Genomic DNA, 25017 nt, shown 5'->3' with positions numbered 1-25017 from the left:
GTGGTACTTGTGGGACCCTCTGCCAGTGTTATAGCAAAGTCCCTTTGAAAGAAAGTCTGTTCAAGGATAGTGGCTATTTTTGCTACACCTCCGGGCAGTTCATCCAAGATGAAGTCTCATCTAAAATGAATGGAGGATTCCTAAATCTCAAAAACTTTTGGTAACAAAATCAGAAGTGACCAGTCCTATTATTATTGTTGCCTAAGCACCAATATTGTTAAAACATCCTATATGTTCCAGCTACTCTGTATGCACAAAGATTAGCAAGTATTTCATGATACTATTTTTGTTTACCACTGTTTCAGGACAAAAAATTCAGAGCAAAACCAGAGGATGGCAAAATGGGTTGGGATGTGCAATGTAATTTCTCTGGGGCTGTGCAAAATCTTCACTTACTTATAAACTGAAACCAAATATCAAAAAGAAAAATTTTAATTGCTACAGTAGGAGAAGCCACTGTAAGCTTTTTAGAGGTGTGGGATTGCTCTTTGGGACAAGACTCAAAATACTGAACCATTTTCGGATGACCAAAACAACATTTCAGATGTTTTACAACGTTATAATGTTGTCCCCCATCACGCCCATTTTTATTATTCATTAAACTAAATTACATGACTTTTTGATGTGAATGCTGGAAATGATTCAGTAATTGTGTTTCCATCATAATTTATGCAGCCTTTTCTTATCAGATTAGTTTGCTTATGTGCATTAAAAAAGATGCACATTTTGGTTGCATTTTTTATGCAATATTCCATATTGCACAGTAGATAAAAATATAGAATGCATCTTACTCACCACCCTTGTTCAGTGGTCAGTGCACTTATCAGGTCGCCAGCCATTTTAAGTGCTGTCTGACCCTAACTTGCCTAGTTAACCTAATTAACCTAGTTAAGCCTTTAAATGTCACTTTAACACACACACACACACACACACACACACACACACACACACACACACACACACACACACACACACACACACAGTTGAAGTCAGAATTATTTGCCCCCCCTAAATTATTATTAATTAGGCAAGTAATTGTATAATGATGGTTTGTTCTGTAGACTATCGAAAAAAAATTTGCTTAAAGGGGCCAATAATTTTGTCCCTAAAAATGTTTTTTTTTAAATTAAAAGCTGCTTTTATTCTAGCCGAAATAAAACAAGATGAAAAAAACAGACATAATGTAAAAAATGTCCTTGCTCTGTTAAACATCATTTAGGAATAATTTAAAAAATTCAAAAAAAAATTCAAAGGGGGGCTAATAATTCTGACTTCAACTGTATATGCAATAAACCAATTACAGTCAAAAAGTCAATAAACTGTGAACTTCTGTTGTCTCTGCTTTCTTGAAAAGACAGAGGATCCCTCTAATGTGCATTTGTCTTTTATAAATATAATAACTAAAAGATGACTTTTGTTTTATTAATTACATTTTATTTTTCAGATTTTTTCATAAAAATTGTAGTTCAAATACATAGCTTAAATAAATGTATCTGAAATACTGGCTGTCCCTGATGAAAGCAAGCTCTAACAATGCGAAAATGCACAGGTCATGCACCCATAAACTCTGAGAATGTCTCAATTTTAGAGATGAATGGTCCAGCATGGCAGTTTATTAGGAATAAATAATAATCTGTACTTTGCAGGTCAGTCTGTCTTACGCCTAAATGAACTCATTATTATGGCTGAAGGACTTGGGTTTCATGACAAATGACACAATGATCAGATCACTTTACCACTTACAGACGAGCAGGATGACCTTTAAATGAGCCGAGAGAGAGTCCCATTTGACACGAAATCTTGATTTGTCAAATGACACACCAAAATTAATATAAGTAATATTATAAATTATGATATATAAAGATTAAATCATTACATGTGGTTAATTATAATTGTTTTCATACATTTTTAATTACAAGTATATATTAAATTTAGTACTCAAATGTTGATTTTTAAAATGTAATAACAATAATAATAATAAATAAATAAATAATACTTTCATATTTACTTTTTAATCATTTGACAATCAAATGACAACAATTATGTTTTAATTTTTCACAGATGGGTATACAAAAAATAGTCCGAGTGTGTAAAATTGTCATAAAATAAAGAATAAATTAAAAGATTAATTAAACTATGCTTTATTTTTTTATGAAAATAAAATGTCTTGTTTGTTAAGTTAATTTGTTTGTACATTTTAAAATCTTACCATCAAACTAATAACTGAATTCTTAATTGTGAAACTCATTTAAACCAAAAAATGCTCCAAAATGAATGCACTAACAACATCTGCTCGAACAAACACATAATATACAGCCTTCACTGGCTTTAAAACAAAGCTGAAGAGGTTGTGTCAGCATTTAAAAATGGCAGAACTGCCCGTCTGCCATTAAAAAGTGTTGATCTTTCCTGTGATTCATGTCCTGTAACCAATGGAGGAAAAGTTGGCCCTTCGACGGGCAGGGGCACATTTTTCTCAGCAGATTAGCTGTCTTTGATTTATTGGGATTTACCTCAGAAAGAGAAAACAGCTGGCAGAGGGACAAAAACCAGTACTGGCAAAGCATAAATCCAGCTATGGAAACCCTGGCTCGTTGGTAAAAGAGCAAAGCGTTGGCCATTTACACAGACACACTTCAGCTGGCTCCAATAAAGGACTAAGCATCACTCAGAAAAATATTAATTCTAAAACTCATTCAATCTATTATTAATCTATGAATTACACGATGGAGAGTTAGAGAATATTAATTATTTGGCTCTTTAATCTCTTACAGCACTTACAGTAAATGGTGCTCTGGAAAAAAAAAACTTGAGTCGTATTGGTCGGTTATAGCATAAGCTCAAAAAATGTAATGATTTTGTGGTTGCACTATTTTACAGTATGTACATATTTTAAAATATCAGTTTTTTTTAACAATTTAAACCTTCAGTTATGGTATCTCTGCTATGACCTTTTTTTTTAAACCTTTTTATAAGTTTGAAATGATCAATTGTGTGGGCTGGTCCTCTAAATTGAGACCAGCTAGTATGTATTCTTTTATTTTACATATGTATTCATATGTATGTTATTTCCTAAACAATATGTTGTAGTAAACAACAACAAAAAAAATGGACAGGAAACAGTATATTAAAAGATGTTTGTTACAGTGTGTGTGTAAAACTGGATTGCAAAATAACATGCTACACTGTAAAAATAAAATCTGTTATTTAACAGTATTTGTTTTGTGTTTTCTATTTATTAACGGTTGTTAGTTGCATTATGGGATGTTGATCTTTGTTCTGTCGACTTTTTAGGCTGACAATTCAGCTCTACAGTTTAACAAAGTGACTTTTTTTGACATATTAATAGTTTAAAATAAGATAATGTATAAAAAATAATGGTTGAAAATAAGTCTGTAAAAAAACAGAAAATGTACTGGCAGCTTATTACAAGGATTTTATAATATACAGCAACATCCCAGACAATACACTACAAACTAACAAAAAGTCACTTTTTCCAACTTTTTTAGGGTAAAAGCAGTTGGAAAAAAGATCAAGGTCTGATAATGCGATTCAAAAGTATAATTAAATAGGGAAAAATTAAAACACCAATTACAAAATACAGAAAACTGCTAATTTACACTGTAATAATTAGCTCAATAACTTAGTTTAACGTGTCTCTAAGTACTCAGTACTCTGAATTATTATTAATATTAAATATTCTTAAGTTTATTCTTATTTACATAGTATAAATGTATAATCACTTCCTTTCATCTCTTCATTCATTTATTGATGTTTTTTTATTAATTTTTGTTAGTTATAGTTTATTAGTATTCAATTATTTGTTAAGTAAACTAAAAAGTATTAATGTGGTTTAAAAAATTTTAAGGTATGTGGTAAGGTAAATTTAAGGTAAATTTATTTGGGCTGAATGTATAAAATATATTACATTTAGTTGATTTTTTGTAGGTTGTAATATGTTTTGCAGTACCTCATTTGAATAAATGTACAGTGTAAAAAATGAAGGGTTCACTATTCTTTCATGTTGTCCCAAAACAAATCAGTTAAGTTCACTTAATTGTTTACAAACATAAAACAATTAAGTTGTCAAAAAAAAAAACCTCAAGGATTGTGTTGATTTAGCACACTTTAAATAAGTAGTTTGAAACAATGAATGAATCATTATATCAACATATGTTGTCCATATTCACTGAGAAATTGTTGATGTCTAAATCAAATTGAATCTACAAAAGTAATTGTATATACTGTACATAGAAAAATGAAATATGCCATACGCTTGTGGGTAGGGCTGCATAATACTGTATTTTGTTTCTGCATTGATATCGCTATGTTATCAATTGCAGCAGTCACACTGCAGGATCAACAATGTTGAGTTTGCATTATAAGTTATCATCTTCATGTGTTTTTGGAACCTGTGACTGAACAATGATTTTAAAAGCATTCAGGCATAAGAAATTGTACTGTTTGTAACAGAGCTGCACACTATATCGTTTCAGCATTGATAACGCAATGTGACCATTCACAAGTCGATAATAATAATTAATAATGATTTTAATAATGATTTTTTTTTATTATTTTTAATTATTCAATTGTTTGACCTGAACATTGTTAGACTCTTTATTGTATTTACATATGCTTGTAGAATGTTTATTAGATTTTCAAGAGTTCGCACTTAGATAATGCTCAACTATGATAGCAGGTTTGGCATGCTGTCCCGGGAGAGAACCCTGAGCTCGGAGATAGATGAGCCCAAAGTTCCCGCCTGGTCAATGAGCACACTATTATGAGGGACACAAGATCAGGTATTTCTCGAGTGCCCCTGTGCTCTGGCTAATAGGTGGTTCTGATAGGTTAGGCATGTATGCGTTAAGTGCTTGTGACTGTATTACAATTCACTTATGTACATGTTTTTTGACTGTGGAGAGAAGCCGGAGATGGTCTGAAAATGAAGATAAGGTAGGAAGTTTAGGCAGGATATTTGAAATGATCTGATAGGCTAGCTAATGATTAGCGATGAGGATCAGCTAAAATAATCTGATAGGCTAGCTAATGATAAGCGATGAGGATCAGCTGAAGTCGATCATATCACATGCTCCTCTCGAAATTAGTTTATGAAACTTCACTTATGCATTTGCACTTTATCGATGTGCAAAAGTCGCTGCGTACCGACACCTCTGCACAAAAGGCTTTTACTCCGGGTTCAGGGCGCATGAGTGGCGCGTATCGGCATGCATGCAAACAACCGGGATTCACACAGAAGTGCTTGTGAGGCGCACAGGCACGCATGCGTCAGTTTGCTTTTTACCATCGTTTCGGCTGCCCACACAGAATAACAAACTTACGCGTGCAAAAGACGCCAAATGTAAATGGCCCCTAACATCTTTATTCTGGAATTGCCACTCTAAATTAATACACTTGCAAAAAGCAAATCGTATCTTAATGCTTTTACTAGAGGGCGGGTTTTTTTTGCACCGTCTTCCAGTGCCTAACCCAGCAAGATGCTGTCCTGGGCGATCGCCCATATTGCACATGCCTAAATCCGCCACTGACTTCCACACAAAATCATCCCAATCAATCTAAAATGATAAATTCTTTCCACCTACAGATGTTCAAGTCATCTGGTGAAATTGTATTAATGTCACAATGTATATCGCAGAATAAATGTTTGATTTTTTCCAATATCATGAAAATAAAAAAATTACTGGGAAAGTCAATTTACGGTTATTCACTGCATACATTGAGAACTTATTGTTAAAAGCTAGAGATTTTTACTGTAGCATTTTTACAGTTGAAATCCTCGCCATTATTCACTTCTTGACATTTTATTGGCTGTCTCCAGTAAATCATGTTAAAAATATATGATGCACAATCTTTTTTTTTTACTCAAAACTAATAAAAACTCCACAGCTCGCTCATATTTTTGCTCCTATTCCTTATAATGTAGAGTCTTATTTAAGCAGACCCAGGTTTTCTCCCTGCTGAATTTGTGAATGTGTGTGGAGCATCTTGCAGTATTCTCTCTATGGAGCGACTGTATTAAATCCAGCTGGGGCTCTGCTAGGTGAAGTGTGTGTGTGTGAGTGTGTGTGTGTGTGTGTGTGTGTGTGTGTGTGTGTGTGCGCGATGATGTTGCATAGCTGATGTCAGACAGATGTGTTCGCTCACCTCCTATTCTGCCTCGCTGTCTCAGCTCCGTCTGCCCTCCGTTTCCTTCCCAAACTATCAGTCCACACCTTGCACGAACCGGAAACCTCGTATGCCGGTCGGGTGGGCTGCACTTGACGCATATGTCAAAATGAGTGGGTCGTGACCCCATAGCAGGCAGCATTTCCTGTTGCTGTAAAAGAGGCCTAGCGGGAGCAGTGGAGATCAGAGCCGACCAGAAGCACATCCGGATCTGCATGAGCTCCAGCCATTCAAACCAATACATCAGGCCATAACGGTAGCAGCTCACTGAACCTGCATGCGGTGGAAAAATATGAGGATGAGAAGCTGTTCTGGCACACTGAAACACTGGGAGGTTGAGTGTGTCATATGCTATTATGGCTTATTTTAAATAGCATGAGTACGTTAGACATCTTTTAGTAAAATGTTTAATTCATTTTAGTCAGTTTTACATCTTACATATAATATTAGTAGTCAAGGAAGGACAAATCTAACGCAGATACTGTATTTTATACAGTATATTAATTTGAATGTGTTAACAAAACACTTGTCCTTGTAAAAACCAAAGCTTTTAAGCCTACATTTTAAGGATTCATTCATAGCAATGGTCACAAACTCAATTCCTGGAGGGCCGCAGCTCGGCATAGTAGTCTTGAACACCTTGATTAATTGGATGAGATGTGTTTGATTAGGATTGGAGCAAAACTGTGCAGAGCTGTGGCCCTCCAGGAATCGAGTTTGAGACCTATGATTCGTAGTATACTAGGGCTGTGTGATTAATCGAAATTGAATTGCAATTGCGATTTGAAATATATATGTATTATATGATTTCCCCCACCCAGAGCAAATAAGTGAGCACCAGCTGTATGTGACAGTCTTCCTAGCCAATTGAGTGAGCACGGTTTAGTTTTGCCCAATAAGAATTCCACAACCGAACGAGAAAGCCCACAATAAAACAAACACATAGAAAAGCACGAATAAGTGGGATGATGGCTTCTGCCACTTCAGAAGCATTAATAGATGAAGAAAAATAGCACGTCGGTTATATGGGAATATTTTGGTTTCAAAGTCACAGACACCGAACAAAAACAGGTCATTTGTAAGAGCTGTCGCAGAATTGTTGCCACAGAATGAGGAACTACAACAACCAGCAACTAAAAAAGCACCACAGGTGACTATATAAGGAGCATCTTGCTAAAAAGTCAACTAAAAGTATTGCCAGTGACATTCAATCTAATAGCCAGTAACAGCAAAGTACAATTTCAGAGTTGTTTTCATCTGTTACACCATATGAAAAAACATCATGAAGGCACCAGGAGATAACTAAACAAAATAAATTACTAAATAACTAAAGCCATAATTGGCTACTGTTTGCTCTAGAGAAAAAAAAAAGTGTTTAATTTCTGAATATTTATAAACAAAAAGAAGTTGGAGTTAGTTAATATCTTTTCTCTTGCTTTTTTAAACTAACACTCACTGCAAAATTAAATCCCAAATCAAATCAAATATCTGTTCAAAAAATTGCAATTAGATATTTACCCCAAATTGCTCAGCCCTATAGTATACTACTTGACTGTTGAATGCTTGATTTTGATTGGCTGACGAACATTGTAAGGTGTGCAGTAATTTTCAGACAAACGCACAGATGAAGTAGTTCCAATGTGGTTTTGACCACATTACAGTTCAATATCCACTTAGTTATTTTACAGGCTACATGCATCTTCACACAGCTAAATTAAGCTGGAATTCAGTGTAAAGATGCCATGTCACATTAAATGTTTCATGTAGCAGTTTGTGTAAATACAATTTTTTGAATATTTATGCCGCAGGTTTGGTTTCTGTGCTGCCTTTGCTGTGTGACGATGCCTTACAACTAGTGGAGTAATGGTGAAAACATGGTTCGGAACATAGGCTGCCTCAGATTTGAAATCCCCAGTGCTTGCTTTTTCTGTTTATTTTGAACAGGCAGAAGGGTTTTATAACAATCAGATACAGAATTGAACTAATTGTGATGCAAAAATACAAAATAAACACAATATCGAAAGATAAAAAAAACTTTATAATTACTGCTTATTAAACTTTCAAAGATCGAGCCCAACTCTTATAAATTCAGTAAGCTTCTAAACTGAAATCTCTCTTAGGAAAATGCTAGCACTGATTGAAGGTCCATTCATAACAGCGGGTGTAGGGGACAATAACTGTTCAATCTTAAGCGTGTGTGTAAAGGAAAAGATTCACTTGATTTTCTATGTAAAGGCAGTTGACAGTTATGTGTAAGCATTCGTGTCTCCTGCAGCACCTTGCACATGAGTGCCGCTCATTAACTAAAAAATACAATTTATTGGGTAATTTAATAGATAAAATAAATAATACTAGGTACAACTACTGTTTTTACAATACTGTGATAGTTGGGTTTAGCGATGGGATAGGGGTAGACGTTAATGAAATACAATTAATAGTAAAAAATAATATTAACCAAATTTTTGTTAACTTCTGGCAACAACCATATCTGATCTAACTACCAGCTTCTGTGTTCCAAGTTGGCATGACAATGGCAGCATAGCGGAACAATTTCTGTTCAATATCACGTTTTCAGATGCTAGGATGCTTTCTTTGTGAATGGCTGATAAGTTGCTGTATTCATAGTGTAAGCACATTAAGTTATTAGTATATGTTTTCCTCCTGAACCATCAGTGTAAGGGGGTGCGCACCCCTACTTACAAGGGTCAAAAATGTAATTAAAACAAATCAGAAGTCTTTGGATGAAATGCGTAAGAAACTAGCTCTACAAACAGGAGCTTTTTGTGTACAAAAACTTCACAAATGTCTTAAAATACAATATCTGAACAGTGTCTTTATAGGTGTAGTAACCATAAACAGAATAACTGACTATAAGAAAATAACGCGCACACTCAAGGTATAATGGCCAGTCCACACAGAAATGCCAACTGGCACAGCCGGGACTCAAACCAGCAACCTTCTTGCTGTGAGGCGACAGTGCTAACCACTGAGCCACCATTGACCCATCATCAATAATTCCTTAATTTCTACGCTCTACCTTTCACATAAACATAAACATAAAGTGGAAAATTATGAGAATGAGAAGTTTTTCTGGCACACTGGAAGACTTGGAGGTTGAGTATGTCATTTGCTATTATGGCTTATTTAAAATAACCTCAGATATAAAGTGACATATTCCAATTAAATGTCAGATTCATTTTAGTCATGTTGTACAGTACGTAATTTCAGTGGACAAGGATTGAGTAAACGATACTGTCATGCTCTACCTCTCAGAACCTGTGGTAAAAAAACATGTTTTTATGGATAAAAAAAATGTTTTTCATAGTAGAAAACTTGATTGAGTGTTTCATAAGCTACTGTATCATGACTTATTTTAAATAGCATTCATGCTTCAGATATATAGTTAAATACTCCAATATAATTTGGGGTTATTTTAGATTTATGTTCATTCATTCACTTATTCTCCTTTAGCTTAGTCCATTTATTAATCAGGGGTCGCCACAGCGGAATGAACCACCAACTATTCCAGCATATGTTTTACGCATGTCCTTCCAGCGTTGCCAGTACTGGGAAACACCTATACACTCTTCCATTCATAAGGCTATTAAAGGCCAGTTTCAGAGGAAACCATGCAATCCTCAAACAGAAATGCCAACTGGTCCAGCCGGGACTCGAACCAGCAACCTTTCTGCTCTGAGGCCACAGTGCTAACCACTCAGCCACTGTGCTGCTGATTTATGTTCATACATAATCTAAATACCCACACATTTCCTTGTCCTTGAAAAAACTAACATCATAATGAATATAGTATATTACAGTGTTTTTATTGGTTTTTCAGTATATTCACAACATCAGTTACTCATTCATATTTTAAAGCAACTCAAGTGGTAGTATCACATTTATTCTGTGTAATCTTGAGTATCATTAAATTGAATTTTATCAATAAATTCACCCACTCATGCAGTTTAAGGGGGACAGCTATAGCTTAAGCTATTTATGTATCATTTTTGACAACTAATAAAAATTATATTTATATGTATATAAAAGTATATGGTAGTCGATATGGATAAACGTGTGAATTGTTGTCATGCTGTATATGTATTCGTGTTGAAAAATAACATTTGTTCATACCATGTTATTTTTACTTTTTTAAGTAAGCAAAAATCACGCCAAACTGTAAGTGGAGCTCAAGTTGATTATATTCATTCATTTTCTTTTCGGCTTAGTCCCTTTATTATTCTGGGGTAGCCACAGCGGAATGATCCACCAACCTATCTAGCATACTGTATGTTTTATGCAGTGGATGCTCTCCAGCTGCAACCCATCAATGGGAAACATCCATACACACTCATTCATACACATACACCACGGACAATTACGCTCAACCAATTCACCAATACCACATGTTTTTGGACTTGTGGGGGAAACCGGAGCACCCCAAGGAAACCCACGTGAACACAGGGAGAACGTGCAAACTACCCACAGAAATGCCAACGGGGCTCGAACCAGCAAACTTCTTGCTGTGAAGCTATTGTGCTACCCACTGCACCACCATGCTGCCCAAGTTGATCATATGAAACATATAAATAAGATCATACAAAGTAGCCACCTAGTCATGCAAGCAACCTATCCAAATGTATAAATGAAATCAAATAGATTCCCTCAAATTAGTCACAGCGGAACACAAGCAGATCATGTGAAAACTTGTGAATGAGATCACACAAATGCCTACAAATTAGCCACCATGCGACTCAAGCAGATCATACAAAACTCTATGACTGATATTTTATTATGTCTATGTATTAGACACTGTGAAATGCAATAGAGAAACACATTAATCTTTTTGAAAACTGATAGCTTGCATCTCTTGAGTGGGAATTAATTTGGATGAAAGCATAAAAATATAACTATTGTCTTGATGTTTATTCATTAATTATTTTTTTTTAGCTTAGTCCCTTCATTAATCTGGGGTCACCACAGCGGAATGAAATGCCAACTTATCCAGCGGATGCCCTTTCAGTTGCAACCCAAGACAGGAAAATATCCATACACACTCATTTACACACAAACACTACGCACAATTTGGCTTACCGAATTCACCTATATCGCATGTCCAGTGAAGCGTGGTTCCACAAAAGAGATAAAGGCAATGTAAAATCAAGGTAAAGCTAAGTTATCACAGTGCACTTTTCTCTCATGCTTGCTTTTAAAAACAGTTTAGGTTTAGAGAAGGGTTTAGGTCAGTGGTCCTCATAGATGTGATGAAGAAGGATGTGTATCTGAAACGTACAACAAAATGTACCCAAAAAACAAACATTTATTAAAACCTTTTTAAGATCAAATTGTATAATGTATTTGTACAGATGCACATGAATGCATGAATGAGTTCATATTAAAACATGAATGCATAATGAATAAGATGAAGGTCATATGAAATCAACTGTGCAATGTAAAATGCAAACAAAAGCAAAATGCAATCAGATCCTATGAAAACATACAAATTACACAAGAAAAATACAAAAAAGAAAGATGATTCCAATTATGGGATGCAAATTGCTCATTTGAAACAAGAACTGAATAAATTAATAAATCATAAGAAAACATACAAGTGAGATCATACCAATTCCTATAAATTAGCCACTGTGAGATGGAAGTAGTGAAATGCAAGTTAAATACAGACATAATTGAACCACTTCAAATCATCATATAAGCAATAATCATTAATAAATAAATTATAATTTATTCTGGCGTATAGTGTTGCATGCAGAACTGTTGCAAACATTTTTTGTGTGTTGAATTTAAACAAACAAATTAAGTTTAATAATGTTCAACTTAATTTGTTTGTTTAAAGTCAGCCCAAATATATTGTTTACAACCACTTAACGTAAAAACAAAAATTGAGTAAATCCAAGGAATCATCTTTGAATAATTTTTTCAGTGTACGTTCACTTTTAAGAAGGTTTCTATGCAAAGTTTTAAAAACGAGAGCCTAGAAGTGAAGAATAGTTCACTCAACTCTCAATGGAATGGCCTGGTTAATAATCTAATATTAAATATTAAACCTCATTATTGTTAGGTGCATGTACTGTACATGCTAAGTGACTGATGATGCTGGTTTGCACCGTTTATGTTTTAACTATATGTTAGCTAGTTATTTCATTTTCAAGATCGGAGGTAAGCAGTTTTAGTATGGCATTAAAAGCCATGTAAAATTGTATTATACTGGTAACATTTAGCATCAAATAAAGCACATTATCAGTATCTGAGGTGATCATTGTCATAGTACTGTATGGCATACTGCTTTAAGCTGTGACATCATAGAAAAGGAAACTTCACACCATCGTGACCATCGTGGGTGGTTAGGATTAAAAACTCCATTTAAAGTCTGTGTGAACTAAAAGTAGCAGAGACTTATTATTTTATTATCATTTTTTAGTATGTTAATGTATTTTAACTGAAAAGGAAATTATTTAGTAGGGGTTTCCTTTTGCGCATCATTCCCTCATAGCAAACGGTAAGGAGGGTGGTTAAAAATACACTCAAAAAATTATATAATACTTATATCAAATGAGCTGAAACAACACAATTATTAAGTTTTTTTGGGGACAACTTAACTGTTTCATGTTCAATCCACTTAAATTCCTTCATGTTGTCTCAACCCAAATCGATTGTGTGATATCTGACTCAGCAATACAGTGTATTGTGGCTGAGGCTGTCAAACTGAGATCAGCATGGTCAATATTAATTTCACGCAAACTTTAACAAGGAAAAGACAGCTTTATCACGTTGCAATGTCACATTGCATGTAGCTAGGTCACTGTGTCATTTTTATGGTTACAGATAACAGAATATGTACATTCAGTGTCCAGTTTATTAGGTACACCTTACTAGTACCGGATTGGACCCCCTTTTGCCTTGAGATCTGTCATAATCCTTCATGGCATTTATTTTACATTCATTCATTTTCTTTTTGCCTTAGTGCCTTTATTAATCTGGGGTCACCACAGGGGAATGAACTGCCTAAATTTGACATGGTACTAGAAAATATTCCTCTGAGATTTTGGTTCATGTTGATGTGATAGCATCACGCAGTTGCTGCAGATTTGTCGGCTGTGAATCTTCCATTCCACCACATCGCAAAGTGGCTTTATTGGATTGAGTTCTGGTGACTGGAGGCCATTTGAGTACAGTTAACTCATTGTCATGTTCAAGAAACCAGTCGGAGATGATTCACGCCTTTTGACACGTTATCCTGCTGGAAGTAGCCATCAGAAGATGGGTACACTGTGGTCATAAAGGGATGGACATAGTCAGCATAATACTCAGGCAGGCTGTGACGTTGACACGATGCTCAATTGGTACTAATGGGCCCAAAGTGTGCCAAGAAAACATACCCCACACCATTATACCACCACCAGCAGCCTCAACCTTTGATACAAGGCAGGATGGATCCATTCGAACCATACGAATGTCACAGCAGAAATCGAGACTCATCAGACCAGGCAAGTTTTTCCAATTTTCTATTCTACATATTTTGGTGATTCTGTGCAAAATGCAGCTTTAGTTTCTTGTTCTTAGCTGACAGGAGTGGCACCTGGTGTGGTCTTCTGTTGTTGTAGCCCATCCAACTCAAGGTTGAACAGGTGTACCTAATAAAGTGGCCGGTAAGTGTATATTCATGTTATATAAAAAAGATATCTGCAAAAACACAGGTGTAATCTGGAATTGTAGTTTTCATGAGTTTTCTGACCTAGCCGTGGTATTTCTGATGCCTGTCACTCGCTGATTTAGGATTATTTTTAAATCAGCAGTTCTAGAGGTGCAGGGCAGGGATGGGTATCAACACGGTCCCAGAGGTCTTATAAATTTGGTCAGTTTACTGGGTGAACGCAGCCCTCGGCTCACTCTGCAGTCCAGCTAGTAATCCCAGTACTTCCTCTAGCCCTCTTTCCTGCTCTCCGCTCCTCAGCCCAAGTCCTAATTCATTTTCTGTAACTAACAGCCGTTGTTTCCCGATTGTCACGCTCCCATCGCTTGCTGCAGGAATGTAAGTGCGTGTGTGTGTGTGTGCGTGTGTGAGGTTTTGTTTTTGACCTTGGCTGTGTGAGTGTGTGATGACTCTCTACATTGTTCTGTGTGTGAGGGTTGTGTGTGCTGTAATTACTCCCTCGAGAGCGAAGGATTGGTTCATGCACAGCTCATGACATGACCAGCACAGAGCCATTAAAATTATAGGGCAGAGTGTTGCCAGCAGATCTGGATATGTCATTATTTTTAACACCACCTCTGAACCCCCCCGCCCCCACCCCCCCGAGTCACACACTTTTCTTCCTGTATATCATGGCACAGGTAGAGAGGAGTGTGTTATGGTCAGTTATTCAGTCATGAATAGGTCAGGTTTCTTTATATCTCATCTCACACTGCTGGCAGAACACAGTTTTGGAGCTTTCACTGTAACATTTGTAGTGGTTTCAAACATTTTGTTATTGAATTCCTTAAAAAATATAAGTTATTGTTGTGTAAATTTACAATGGATGTATAAACACAATGTGTGCTAGAAAAGAGAAGTAAACAAATGCAGGGTTGCACATGTTCCATGTTTTCTCAACACAACTTAATTAATTTAACTTAAAGTAAGTTTATTAAAAGTCAAGTGCTATTTTGGGGTTTCCGCCTGTATTTTGCCTACCCAAATCCGCATGCAGAGGTGTAAATGCAAAAGTTTGGTAACATTTTAAAGAAAACTCTTTGAATTTTTTAAAAACACTGTTGAAAGTGATTAAAATAATCATATATGTTCGCTGTATATAATAAATATAGGCGCTTTTTTTTTTAAACTAAAATTTGAAAGTGTACGTTTTAGGTTCTGTGTGGTCTAGGCTGCTGTCATTAATTTTGGTGGTTCCTGCCGATGTCAGTAATCATAGCAAAAAGAAAAATGTCTCTATCATAATCCATGCAAAAGTTATTATATTCCAACTGATGAGAGAACAGAACCACTTATGGGGTTATAGGGCCAGTATGGACCTTTAAAATTCAAAGAATGCGGACGTAAATGACGTCACACAAAGAATTAAAATGTCCCAAAAATATATATATATTTTTTAAGTAGTTTGTTTAGTACAAAATGTTTTTACAAAATAGGAAATCTAGTAAAGGTTAGTTAATGAATTTACTTATGTGAACAAACAGTAAACAACGCATTTATAGCAGTATTTACTCATCTGTTAACTAGCAAAGTAGTTAACTTTATTTGCTACTAAATGAAAATAAAGGATGGCATGATGGTTCAGTGGTTCACTGTTGCCTCACAGCAAGATAGTCACTGGTTTAAGCCCCGGCTTTGCCAAATCAGACTTAATACTTAAGGCTTGATATTATCATCATCATTTCATATTACATTCATACACTCTAAAAGACAGCCCAACACAATCCGATTAATTGAACACAAATGTTTTTACGAATTTAGGTGAACTGAACATAAAACAATTAAGTTGTCCCAAAAAAAACTCAAACATTGTGTTGATTTTAAATAAGTAGTTTGAGCATTATAATAAAATAATGATAATAAAAAAAAGTTAGTGTATCATAATTTTAAGTTCTTTAAAGTTGACAGTCTGATAGTTTTTGTCAAATAAAGCCAATAAACTCTTCAATTGCACAAAATAAAGTAAAAAAAACTGCCCTTCTGAAAAATAAAATCAAAATTGCGAGCAAAAAAAGCCAAAATTGCAATAAAATACTGTGTATAAAATTTGATACTTTCACTATTGCAGGATATAGTTACAATGCAATAAAAAATATTCTCAACTGGTCAGAAATGTGAGAAAGTCAAAACTTTGAGATATAAAGAAATAATTACACTTTATTTATGAGAAATTTAATTTAAATAGTAAAATAACACTTTAATTATGAGAGATAGTGACAATTCTGATAAATGACGTCAAAAATAATAAAAATAGACAAGTGAAAGGACAAAAATCTGAATAGCAAGTTCTGATTATTCTGAGTTTGTATGCATTAATTCTGATTCTGAATTGTAAGAAAAACACTATGAGAAATCCAGTGTTGGAAAAACATGATTTGACCACACATTGAGACTGAACTTTTACACACACACACACACACACACACACACACACACACACACACACACACACACACACACACACACACACACACACACACACACACACACACACACACACACACACACACATACACAGGAAATGTCAGTTTTCTGATCTTATGTTGTTTTCACAGATCATTCAAGATGCTGTATGCAGTGATAGAGTGATCTATACATGATGAATGGAGCCATGAAATCAGAGAACTTACACTTGACGAAATCTGATCACAAGTGGTCACAGGAGACATATCTGAGACGCTTGTTACAACCAGGTGTAAACAGTGATGTGTCTCAGCTGACCACTTGTGACTGGAAACCCCCCAAAATGGTCCTGTGTGCTATTATAATCCTGAAGGCTAGTGATATAGAAAAACATACATATATGGAGACTTATTTACTTCTATGAAAATGGAAAACAAAGCAAACAAAGTTGGCACATTATCGCTCCAAAAGTAGAAACATATTTCTAGCACATTCACACAAAGAAGTGACATTAACACAAAGCTCGAAATGTTTTTGTGTGAATGTGCTATAAATATTTGTCTGCCTTTGAAGCCATTGTTCAACAACTTTATTTATTCCTTCATGGTTGAAAACCCATCAAATCTTTCCTTTTATTGAATTTCATTCAAGTTTCTTTTAGATAATGTATCATATATAGACTGATTTTACAATTTTTTTTATTACTAGCACATTTTGATTTTGTAGGTTTTGATGTTAACCTGTGTCTTTGTGAAATAGAAGTGTTTAAATGTACTTTAGATCTTCCATATACTATAATATAAATATAATAAATATATAGCCATTTTGCCGTGCTTAAAATGAGTACATGACTGTTTTATGACTGTTTCCAAAGTACCTTTGTCACAAATGTTAATGGCCAGGTTTCCATTCTAATGTGAACCTTTTCAAAGTTCACATTCATTCATTTGCCTTTGGCTTAGTCCCTTTATTTATCAGGGATCGCCACAGCGGAATAAACTGCCAACTTATCCAGCATATGTTTCACGCAGTAGAAGCCCTTCCAGCCACAACCCAGTACTGGGAAGCACCCATACACTCTCACCTTTACACATGCTCTCATACACTACAGCCAGTTTAGTTCATTCAATTCCCCTATACTGCATGTCTTTGGACTGTGGGGGAAACCGGAGCACCGAGAGGAAACCTACACCAACACAGGGAGAACAAACTCCACTAAGAAACGCCAACTGACCCAGCCAGGGCTTGATCCAGCGACCTTCTTGCTGTAAGGCAACAGCTCTAACCACTGAGCCACTGTATCGCCTTCAAAGTACACAAAAAAGAAAGAAAAAAAAAACTAAATGTGAATTAGACGTGTTTCCATCAGTTTGTTAGAGTTGCTCACTGCAGTACTGATAACCTAGCAACCCACAGTAAACAAGGCAGCTAACTGAGACTGTCATGTGGGTGTAATTTCCACTATGTCAGAGTTTATTATACAAATGTGTTTCCATTTCCTATTATACACATTAAGCAAAATAAATGAATAAATCCAAAACCACTTTGTTATGATTATCAGCGATCCAGCCTGTGCAGATCGCTGGTAAACATGCAGTACACAATGGACTACAAATCCGCCATTATATGGACTACAAGATCCAGTCATGCAACACACACACCTGCTCCAAATCTCTGTTGATTAGACTCAAACAGCTAATGCTGCACACAGACTGACTCATGGACTATTTATACAGCGCACACACACAAATCATGGCTAAGTCTTGTTATACTGAATGTGAACATTATGACGTGTTTTCCTTGCCTTGTCTTTATGACCCTCGCCTTGTTTGTTTGTTTACGTTGTCTGCAGCCTGCCTGTACTAACTATCTGCCTGTTATTTGACTATGACTCTGGATTTCCTGTGCACATCTGTTTGCCCCTGTGTGCCTGACCATCCTGCTAATAAACCCTGCATTTGGATCCGCACTGCTTTTGATAGCGTCACTTCAGATTACCTAAAATTTTTTTTGAGGATTAAAGGATTTTTGTTAAAAGTTTTTTATCACTCATCGTTTCCTATGTGGATTAACACAAGGTGATTGCCTAAGGTCCCGTGAAGTGCTTTAAAATACGCATTTTTATTTAATGTTTGACATAGTGTCAACCGAAGCACGAAGAGAGGGTGGGACATAGTGTAGCCCCTCCCCTTTTAAAAAATCAGCCAACAGTTTTTTGTTTCGTCACAGCTCTACCAGTGAGAGTGTTTAAGCTCAAGTGCATCAAATGAAAAGCAAATGAAGGCATGTCAGATAGCAGAGAGTAGGGCTGTCGTGATAGCATTAATTAATCTTACGATTAAGTATCACAATACTAAGTAGTATTGCGATACTGTAATTCTTAACTTAAATTAAAAAGAAAATGGATTTTAAAAAAACTATATTTTGTGTTATAATAGGCCCACTTGAATGTAATTCATAATTCTAAGACCAAAAAGTATTATTTGCACCCTACTTCACCTGAAACTTATTCATTCTATTTGTTTATTTTGCAGATAACTGACATACAAAAATACAATAAAATAAAGATACAAATGACATTTGTAACAAAAGATAATTTTTCCAACAAAACTAGGCTATATGAAGCGGTCAAAAATTGTTTCAATGTTTTCTGTTGCTATTTTGGGTTTTACCAGATAACAATCCAAAGTAATTTAAAATTTCAGTTTGTGAGTCGTTCTTTTAAAGAGATTGTCGTGGTTGCTGTAGCTACTAAATCATATTAACAGGAACAGAAATGAACCGATTAAGATGTGCGATTAAACTGAAGCATTAGAAAACGTGCAATAGGCTACCATAAAATTCTACAGTTTTGCAACCTTAAAGTGCTCCACACACTATTCAATAAAATGGTTTATTGTTACACAAATGTGTGAGCATTTTAGTGACTTTTTCCACAGGCAACATTATCTATTGCAGATAAACCATTAATAACAATTCTACCGTTTACAAACTACAGTGGCACCAGCCTGATCTCACTAGAAAACGTAAGTATTTTACATTTTGTCAGTTTAGTGTCTAATTCCGACGAATTCAGTCATACAAAAATGTACAATTTTAAAAAGGAGACGTGGCACCCAACCCCACCCCTAACCTAAACTGTCATTGGGTGATGAGCAAATCGTACTAAATTGTACGCATTAGACCGTACGAATTCAAACGAATCAGCCACAAAATCAAAAAGTTACGAATTGCTGTGAAATTGCATTGGTGGCACCGCTAGTATTTTGGAGCCATAGTATCTCAATACTACCATTGTACCGGTAAAGCGCGCAACCCTAGTAGAGAGCATTTAATTTGTCATGATTTGATGAGAAATTGAAGTGTGAGTTGACGTGAATAAAACTGTTGATCCATTTAGGCGGAACTGACTAACTTCAAGTTTTACATGTTTCTATCAGTTTTATATCTTCAAAATGAGAATTTTGTCACTGTGCTCACTAGCTAATATGATCTTCTTTTGATGTATTAAAATACACAATTTACAAGTTTAAATATAAAATAACCAGAAGTATATTTTAGTTTTCCATAAACACTTGTCAGCAAAATACTATTCATAAAATGTACTTAAGGAAATTCTCAGTTCAGTTACTTGCATGTAATCAAACTTTTAAAGTTATGATACTTATATTTGAATTCATTCATTCATATATTATAAGCAATTGCACATAACATCCAATAAATTGTGTTAAAACATGACATTAAGTTCAGTTTTTACTACATTAATTTTGCTTTGTATCTTCTCCCACAATAAGCATATACACACCTTTATGTATTAAAACAGTAATGACCGAATGTAAATATTGAGACAAGGCCTAATAAATATTCATATCTCACCATGCTTTGCTAAGTTTGCTAAGTAATTTAAGACTGCTTATTATTTACTTTTTTATTCTTATTTTGTTCAGTATAGCACTGTGTGTATGTTTAGACCTCACTGACACATGTCTGTGTGAGTGTATGCATGTGTGTGTTTAGATCGTCCTGTCACAGGGGAACAGAGTCATACGGCCTGTGAACTCAGGCTGAAGATCAGGTGTCGTTATGGGTTTTGTAGAGGAGCTGAACTTTCACCTTTCAACCCCTGACATCTCACCTGCCCTGACCCGCATCCAGCACTTTCCAAGGCCACGTTCACTCAAATACAACAGAGACAAAAACAGAAAACAACTACATCATTTTCATCTGTATATATTTTTTGCAAAATATGTAAATGCTGTGATGTCTCTTGATTTGTGACATTGTACTTGATTGCCCCGCATACTTTGACATTTCATTCGTCAAAAATATTATCTGAAACATAAAAAACCCTGATTAGCTTTAATAATGTGGTGTTTTTGCAGCCATTTCTTTTTCAATCATAAACTTGTATGTGAAGAAAGACGCTTTATGGAACGTTGTGTTTGAATACAGAAGGTTTTTAGTGGGACTAATTTCCCTTTAGTTCAAGTCTGAGCTAAATGCATAAAGAATGAGTCAATGCTGGCCGCGGTGAGCATGACTAACTCACACTGGGTCAATAACTTGATCTCACTCTCTGACTACATATACATGAAGGCTAATGTGTGCGCTTCGGCAATGTTTCGTTCACGCTGTTTTCGATTTCAGCAAAAACAAAGAAAGCTTGGTGAGAGACAATGCTCTGTGCGGAACAAACCAGTAGAGATGAATCAATCATCACTGCAGCATTCACTATTGTTCCACTGGCACACATGATGGAAAACCTGGCAGCATCCTAAACATCTAAGAGGTGCAAATCAAAGCTTTCAACCGGATCCTGGAGAGAAATTGATCAATTTCTACATCGTTTAGCCATGTGTAACTAATTCTAATTATAACAAAGTATGATTCAGTGAACTAAATTGATATATTTCAATTATATTTCATTTATCAATGAAACTTTCAGTGTTTTGTTTGGTATCTAGATCTGCTGGTTTCAGACTGTTTGTGTAATATACAGACTGCTGGCCCGATCATGTTTTAACAATGGTACGAACTATTTTAGGGATGGTTCAAATGTAGATTTATGTTATCTATTGATGAGGGAAACACATTTCCATTCACACCAGGCATTTAGATTAGTCTTATTTGTCCACTTTTTCAGATGAAAGGTTCTAGAGCAATGGTCTCCATCTCAAATTCCTGGAGAGCCACAGCTCTGCATAGTTTAGCTACAACCACCTCCAACTCACACATGCTGCGATTACCCTAGAGTTTGAGCATGCAAAATTCTGTTATACAGCGCTGCGAAAAAGGGGCGGGATTAAACAAGATGATTAGACATTTAAAAAGTGATCGATTGGTTTATGTTTAAAATTTTTGTCCAGAGAGGTCATGTTTTGATCTTCGATTGGTCTCACGCAATCATGTGATGCGATTTCGCAGGTCAGAGTTCACCAAGCTTGAACTTTCCAACGCAGCAAAAGGCAAAACCTGTAGCAGTAGCTTAGCGTATCCGGTCTGACGCATTCGTGTGCGTATAAATGGAAGTCTATGGGGAGAAATGTCAAGTGTGAGCGCAGCTTAATAATCCATTGTAGTCTTGAACACCTTGATTTGTTGGGTCAGCTAATGTGTTTGATTAGGGTTGGAGCAAAACTGTGCACAGCAATATATTTATTATTTATTTTTGATGATGTTCCTATTGAGGAATTTATCTTCTACCTTTAAACTCTTAAATCAAATAATAACAAATATTTTCAAACACTGAAAATAATTCTACTTTGTGTCTTTACAAATTAAACTTACATTTATGTAAGGGATCAGACTAATCATTCAATACTATTTTTTATACTGTTTCGCAAAATCCTCCCTATATGTTGATATATGCTGTTGCTATATGCTGTTGCTTTTACACTTTTTTTCACTGCCAAAACAAATTTAGGATTTTCAGTGGCAAAACCTCACCTAGGCTGAGCTGGAGCATCTTAAGAAATTTTTTTTTACACATTTTTAAACCAGACAAAAGCCACATTCGATTTTTCCAGTAAGGATTCCATTAGCATTCATTAACATTAATTTAGAAGTTCCTCTAATCAATTCAGAATCAACAAAAAAACACCTGACAATTCACCTCACAATTCTTCCAGCATTGATTCACTACACCAACCGCACCTTTCTCACATTAACTTCCATTCTTTAAATAGTAGTTCATTATTACTCCATATTATTAAAGTAACTTATAGCCCAAATCACATTTCATGCTTGAGCTAGTCTGTTAGCCAAATCTCTTGATCTCTATAATCGTCCAATTATAAACTAGGTTTTGACCTATGGTTTAGATGCTGCAAAATGAATTACCTAAACAAAAGGGTTTTGAACACAAATGGTGTCTTTTCTGCATGAGTTTCAGAGATCTCTGAGAGGAACTAAACTACTAAAGCAATCAAGAGGAACGATCAAACCAGACTTTACAATGGTACACTTCACTGATCAAAAGAGGTGTTATTGGCAAGCACCATAACGAGCAAACCAGATATATGCTTTATAGCAGCGTATGGGTAGTTGACAAAAAGCCAGTTAAAATGCTTCTTTTTTGTCAAACAATTTGGTTTGAAGTCTGATATTTGACAAATATAAGACATATTTTATTTTATTAGCTATTATTTATTTTCTGAACTGCATTGTTAATGTGTCTATTGGTTTGACATAGCAAAAATTAAGAAAAACAACTTTTATATTATATTTATAATATACAAATAGCCTGAGAGTGTTTTATCTTCATTGTTGGACTCTTATCTTCATACAGTGCTGATTATTATATATGATTTTGTTTTTCTCCATGATTTGTCAGACTTGTTGAACATTTTCAATGAATAAAGGTGTCAAACCAAAGGACAAATAAACTTCATTTTAAAGTGTTACAAAAAACATATTTGTTAAAAATTCTGAGAAAAAATAACTTAACAGGTGCATGTTGAATAGGGTTCATCCACTAATTCAAGTTTTCTCTATAATTACCAATTTAAAATGAGCGTATAGTGCTAAACCAGAGAACATGATTTTCAGTAACCAAACGTATCAAGTTCCTATGTTTTTAGAAAAAAAAAATTTAGGAAAAAGATATTACTATATAAACCAAGATAAAGGAACTACAAATGTAAACAGCCTTTTATACTGTCTATGAATGCTTTATTCTTGACTAATAATATAAATTACACAAAATGCTCAACATTTACATTCAGTTTTTGCTATTTGTATTTTTTATTATCTGTTGTTCAAGAAAATGTATTTATATTTTTATAAAAAAAATAAAAGTATTATTTTACTTTTATTTTATTAGCAATTTTTTTTTTTTTTTTTTTTTACTTTTTACTGACTTTACATACTTTTAAATTTGTCCCATGTTGTGACATGGCAAAAAACAACATCTCTTTATAATATATACAAAAAACAACTCTTTATAATATAACTAAAATATCCACTAGTAAAATTAGGCCGAGGTATTTATTACAAATTTTATCAATTGCTTTGGCTAAGTTCTCGATTGAAATTTTTATTTTTACAAAACAATAAGTTTAGATCTCTGAACAATTAGCATATTGTTCACTTCAGAGAGGGATTTATTATTAATTTGAGCAAATTGCAAATGCTTTGGCACGTGTGCAGTACAGTACAATTTTTGTTTTCACAAAAACTAATTGCATATGGCTTGTTAATCACAATGGATGAGTAGATTCTCATTTAATCTGTCAAACTTTTCACAACTTCTCAATCATTTTTTTATTGTGTGTACCATCACACTCAAAACTGTTTATTTACTTTTCAAACATTTGTATACATGCATGTTTACACCATAAATATCTGATATTGACATTGTTTGTAATGTCTGCTAAATTGGTAAATGACATCGTTACAATACAATTTGCTTTATGTATTTATCAATCTAATTTGGTAGCATGTATATATATATATATATATATATATATATATATATATATATATATATATATATATATATATATATAAACATTTTAAATACATTTTTAATAAAAAAACAAAACATTTTAAAGTCAAAATTATAGCCCCTTTAAGCTATATTTATTTTCAATAGTCTAAAGATAGAAGTGCCTTGAAAAATGTCTAGTAAAATATTATTTACTGTCATCATGGCAAGGACAAAATAAATCAGTTATTAGAAAATAGTTATTAAAACTATTATGTTTAGAAATGTGTGTGTATGTATGTATATATAGTTAGATTGCACTTAGCATACATTCGTACAAATGTTCATTTTTTTCTATGTACTTTTGACTCAACAAATATCAGATTTTTTTAACCTTAATTTCCATGGTTGACTGTCTTGGTGAAAAAATAAATACAAATACAAATACAGTTCATGTTTTGGTGGCCTTGGCCAAATTACTGACAAAATAACTAGGTTTTAAAGCATGAATGAAATGTTTTGGGTGAGGTTTGCAGACATGCAATAAAGTTCTGAAGTTCCAGGAAACTCCCAGTTTAGAGAATGTTAAAACTGTTTTGAAAATCTGCCAAAGCAATTGAGAAAAAATTTTAATGATTTCACAACTTTCTTTTTTCATTTTTAAGGCTTGTAACTCATTGATCTATGCTTAAGACCACCATTCACCATTGGACAGTTTTGAGATTTGGCTCCAACACATTTTTAAAAGAATAAAATAGCCATGTTTATATTAGGAGGTCTTTGAAAAACTAATAAA

The 25017-nt window shown here is 34.5% G+C and overlaps 1 protein-coding gene across 8 annotated transcripts in view; it reads right to left on the bottom strand.

Moving 5' to 3' along the window:
• Positions 1-25017, bottom strand: part of myf6 (myogenic factor 6) — a 69963-nt gene that overhangs the window by 35981 nt on the left and 8965 nt on the right. For all 8 annotated transcript variants that reach the window (XM_073945837.1, XM_073945841.1, XM_073945843.1 and 5 more), the window contains exon 3: positions 6166-6459. In XM_073945837.1, coding sequence (XP_073801938.1) covers positions 6166-6430 — 265 coding nt within the window. In that variant the 5' untranslated portion in view covers positions 6431-6459. The remainder of the gene's footprint in view (positions 1-6165; positions 6460-25017) is intronic.

This window comes from Danio rerio, chromosome 4 (genome assembly GCF_049306965.1).
Source record: "Danio rerio strain Tuebingen ecotype United States chromosome 4, GRCz12tu, whole genome shotgun sequence".
NCBI classification, from domain to species: domain Eukaryota; kingdom Metazoa; phylum Chordata; class Actinopteri; order Cypriniformes; family Danionidae; genus Danio; species Danio rerio.
This window is presented reverse-complemented; position numbering and strand designations above follow the sequence as displayed.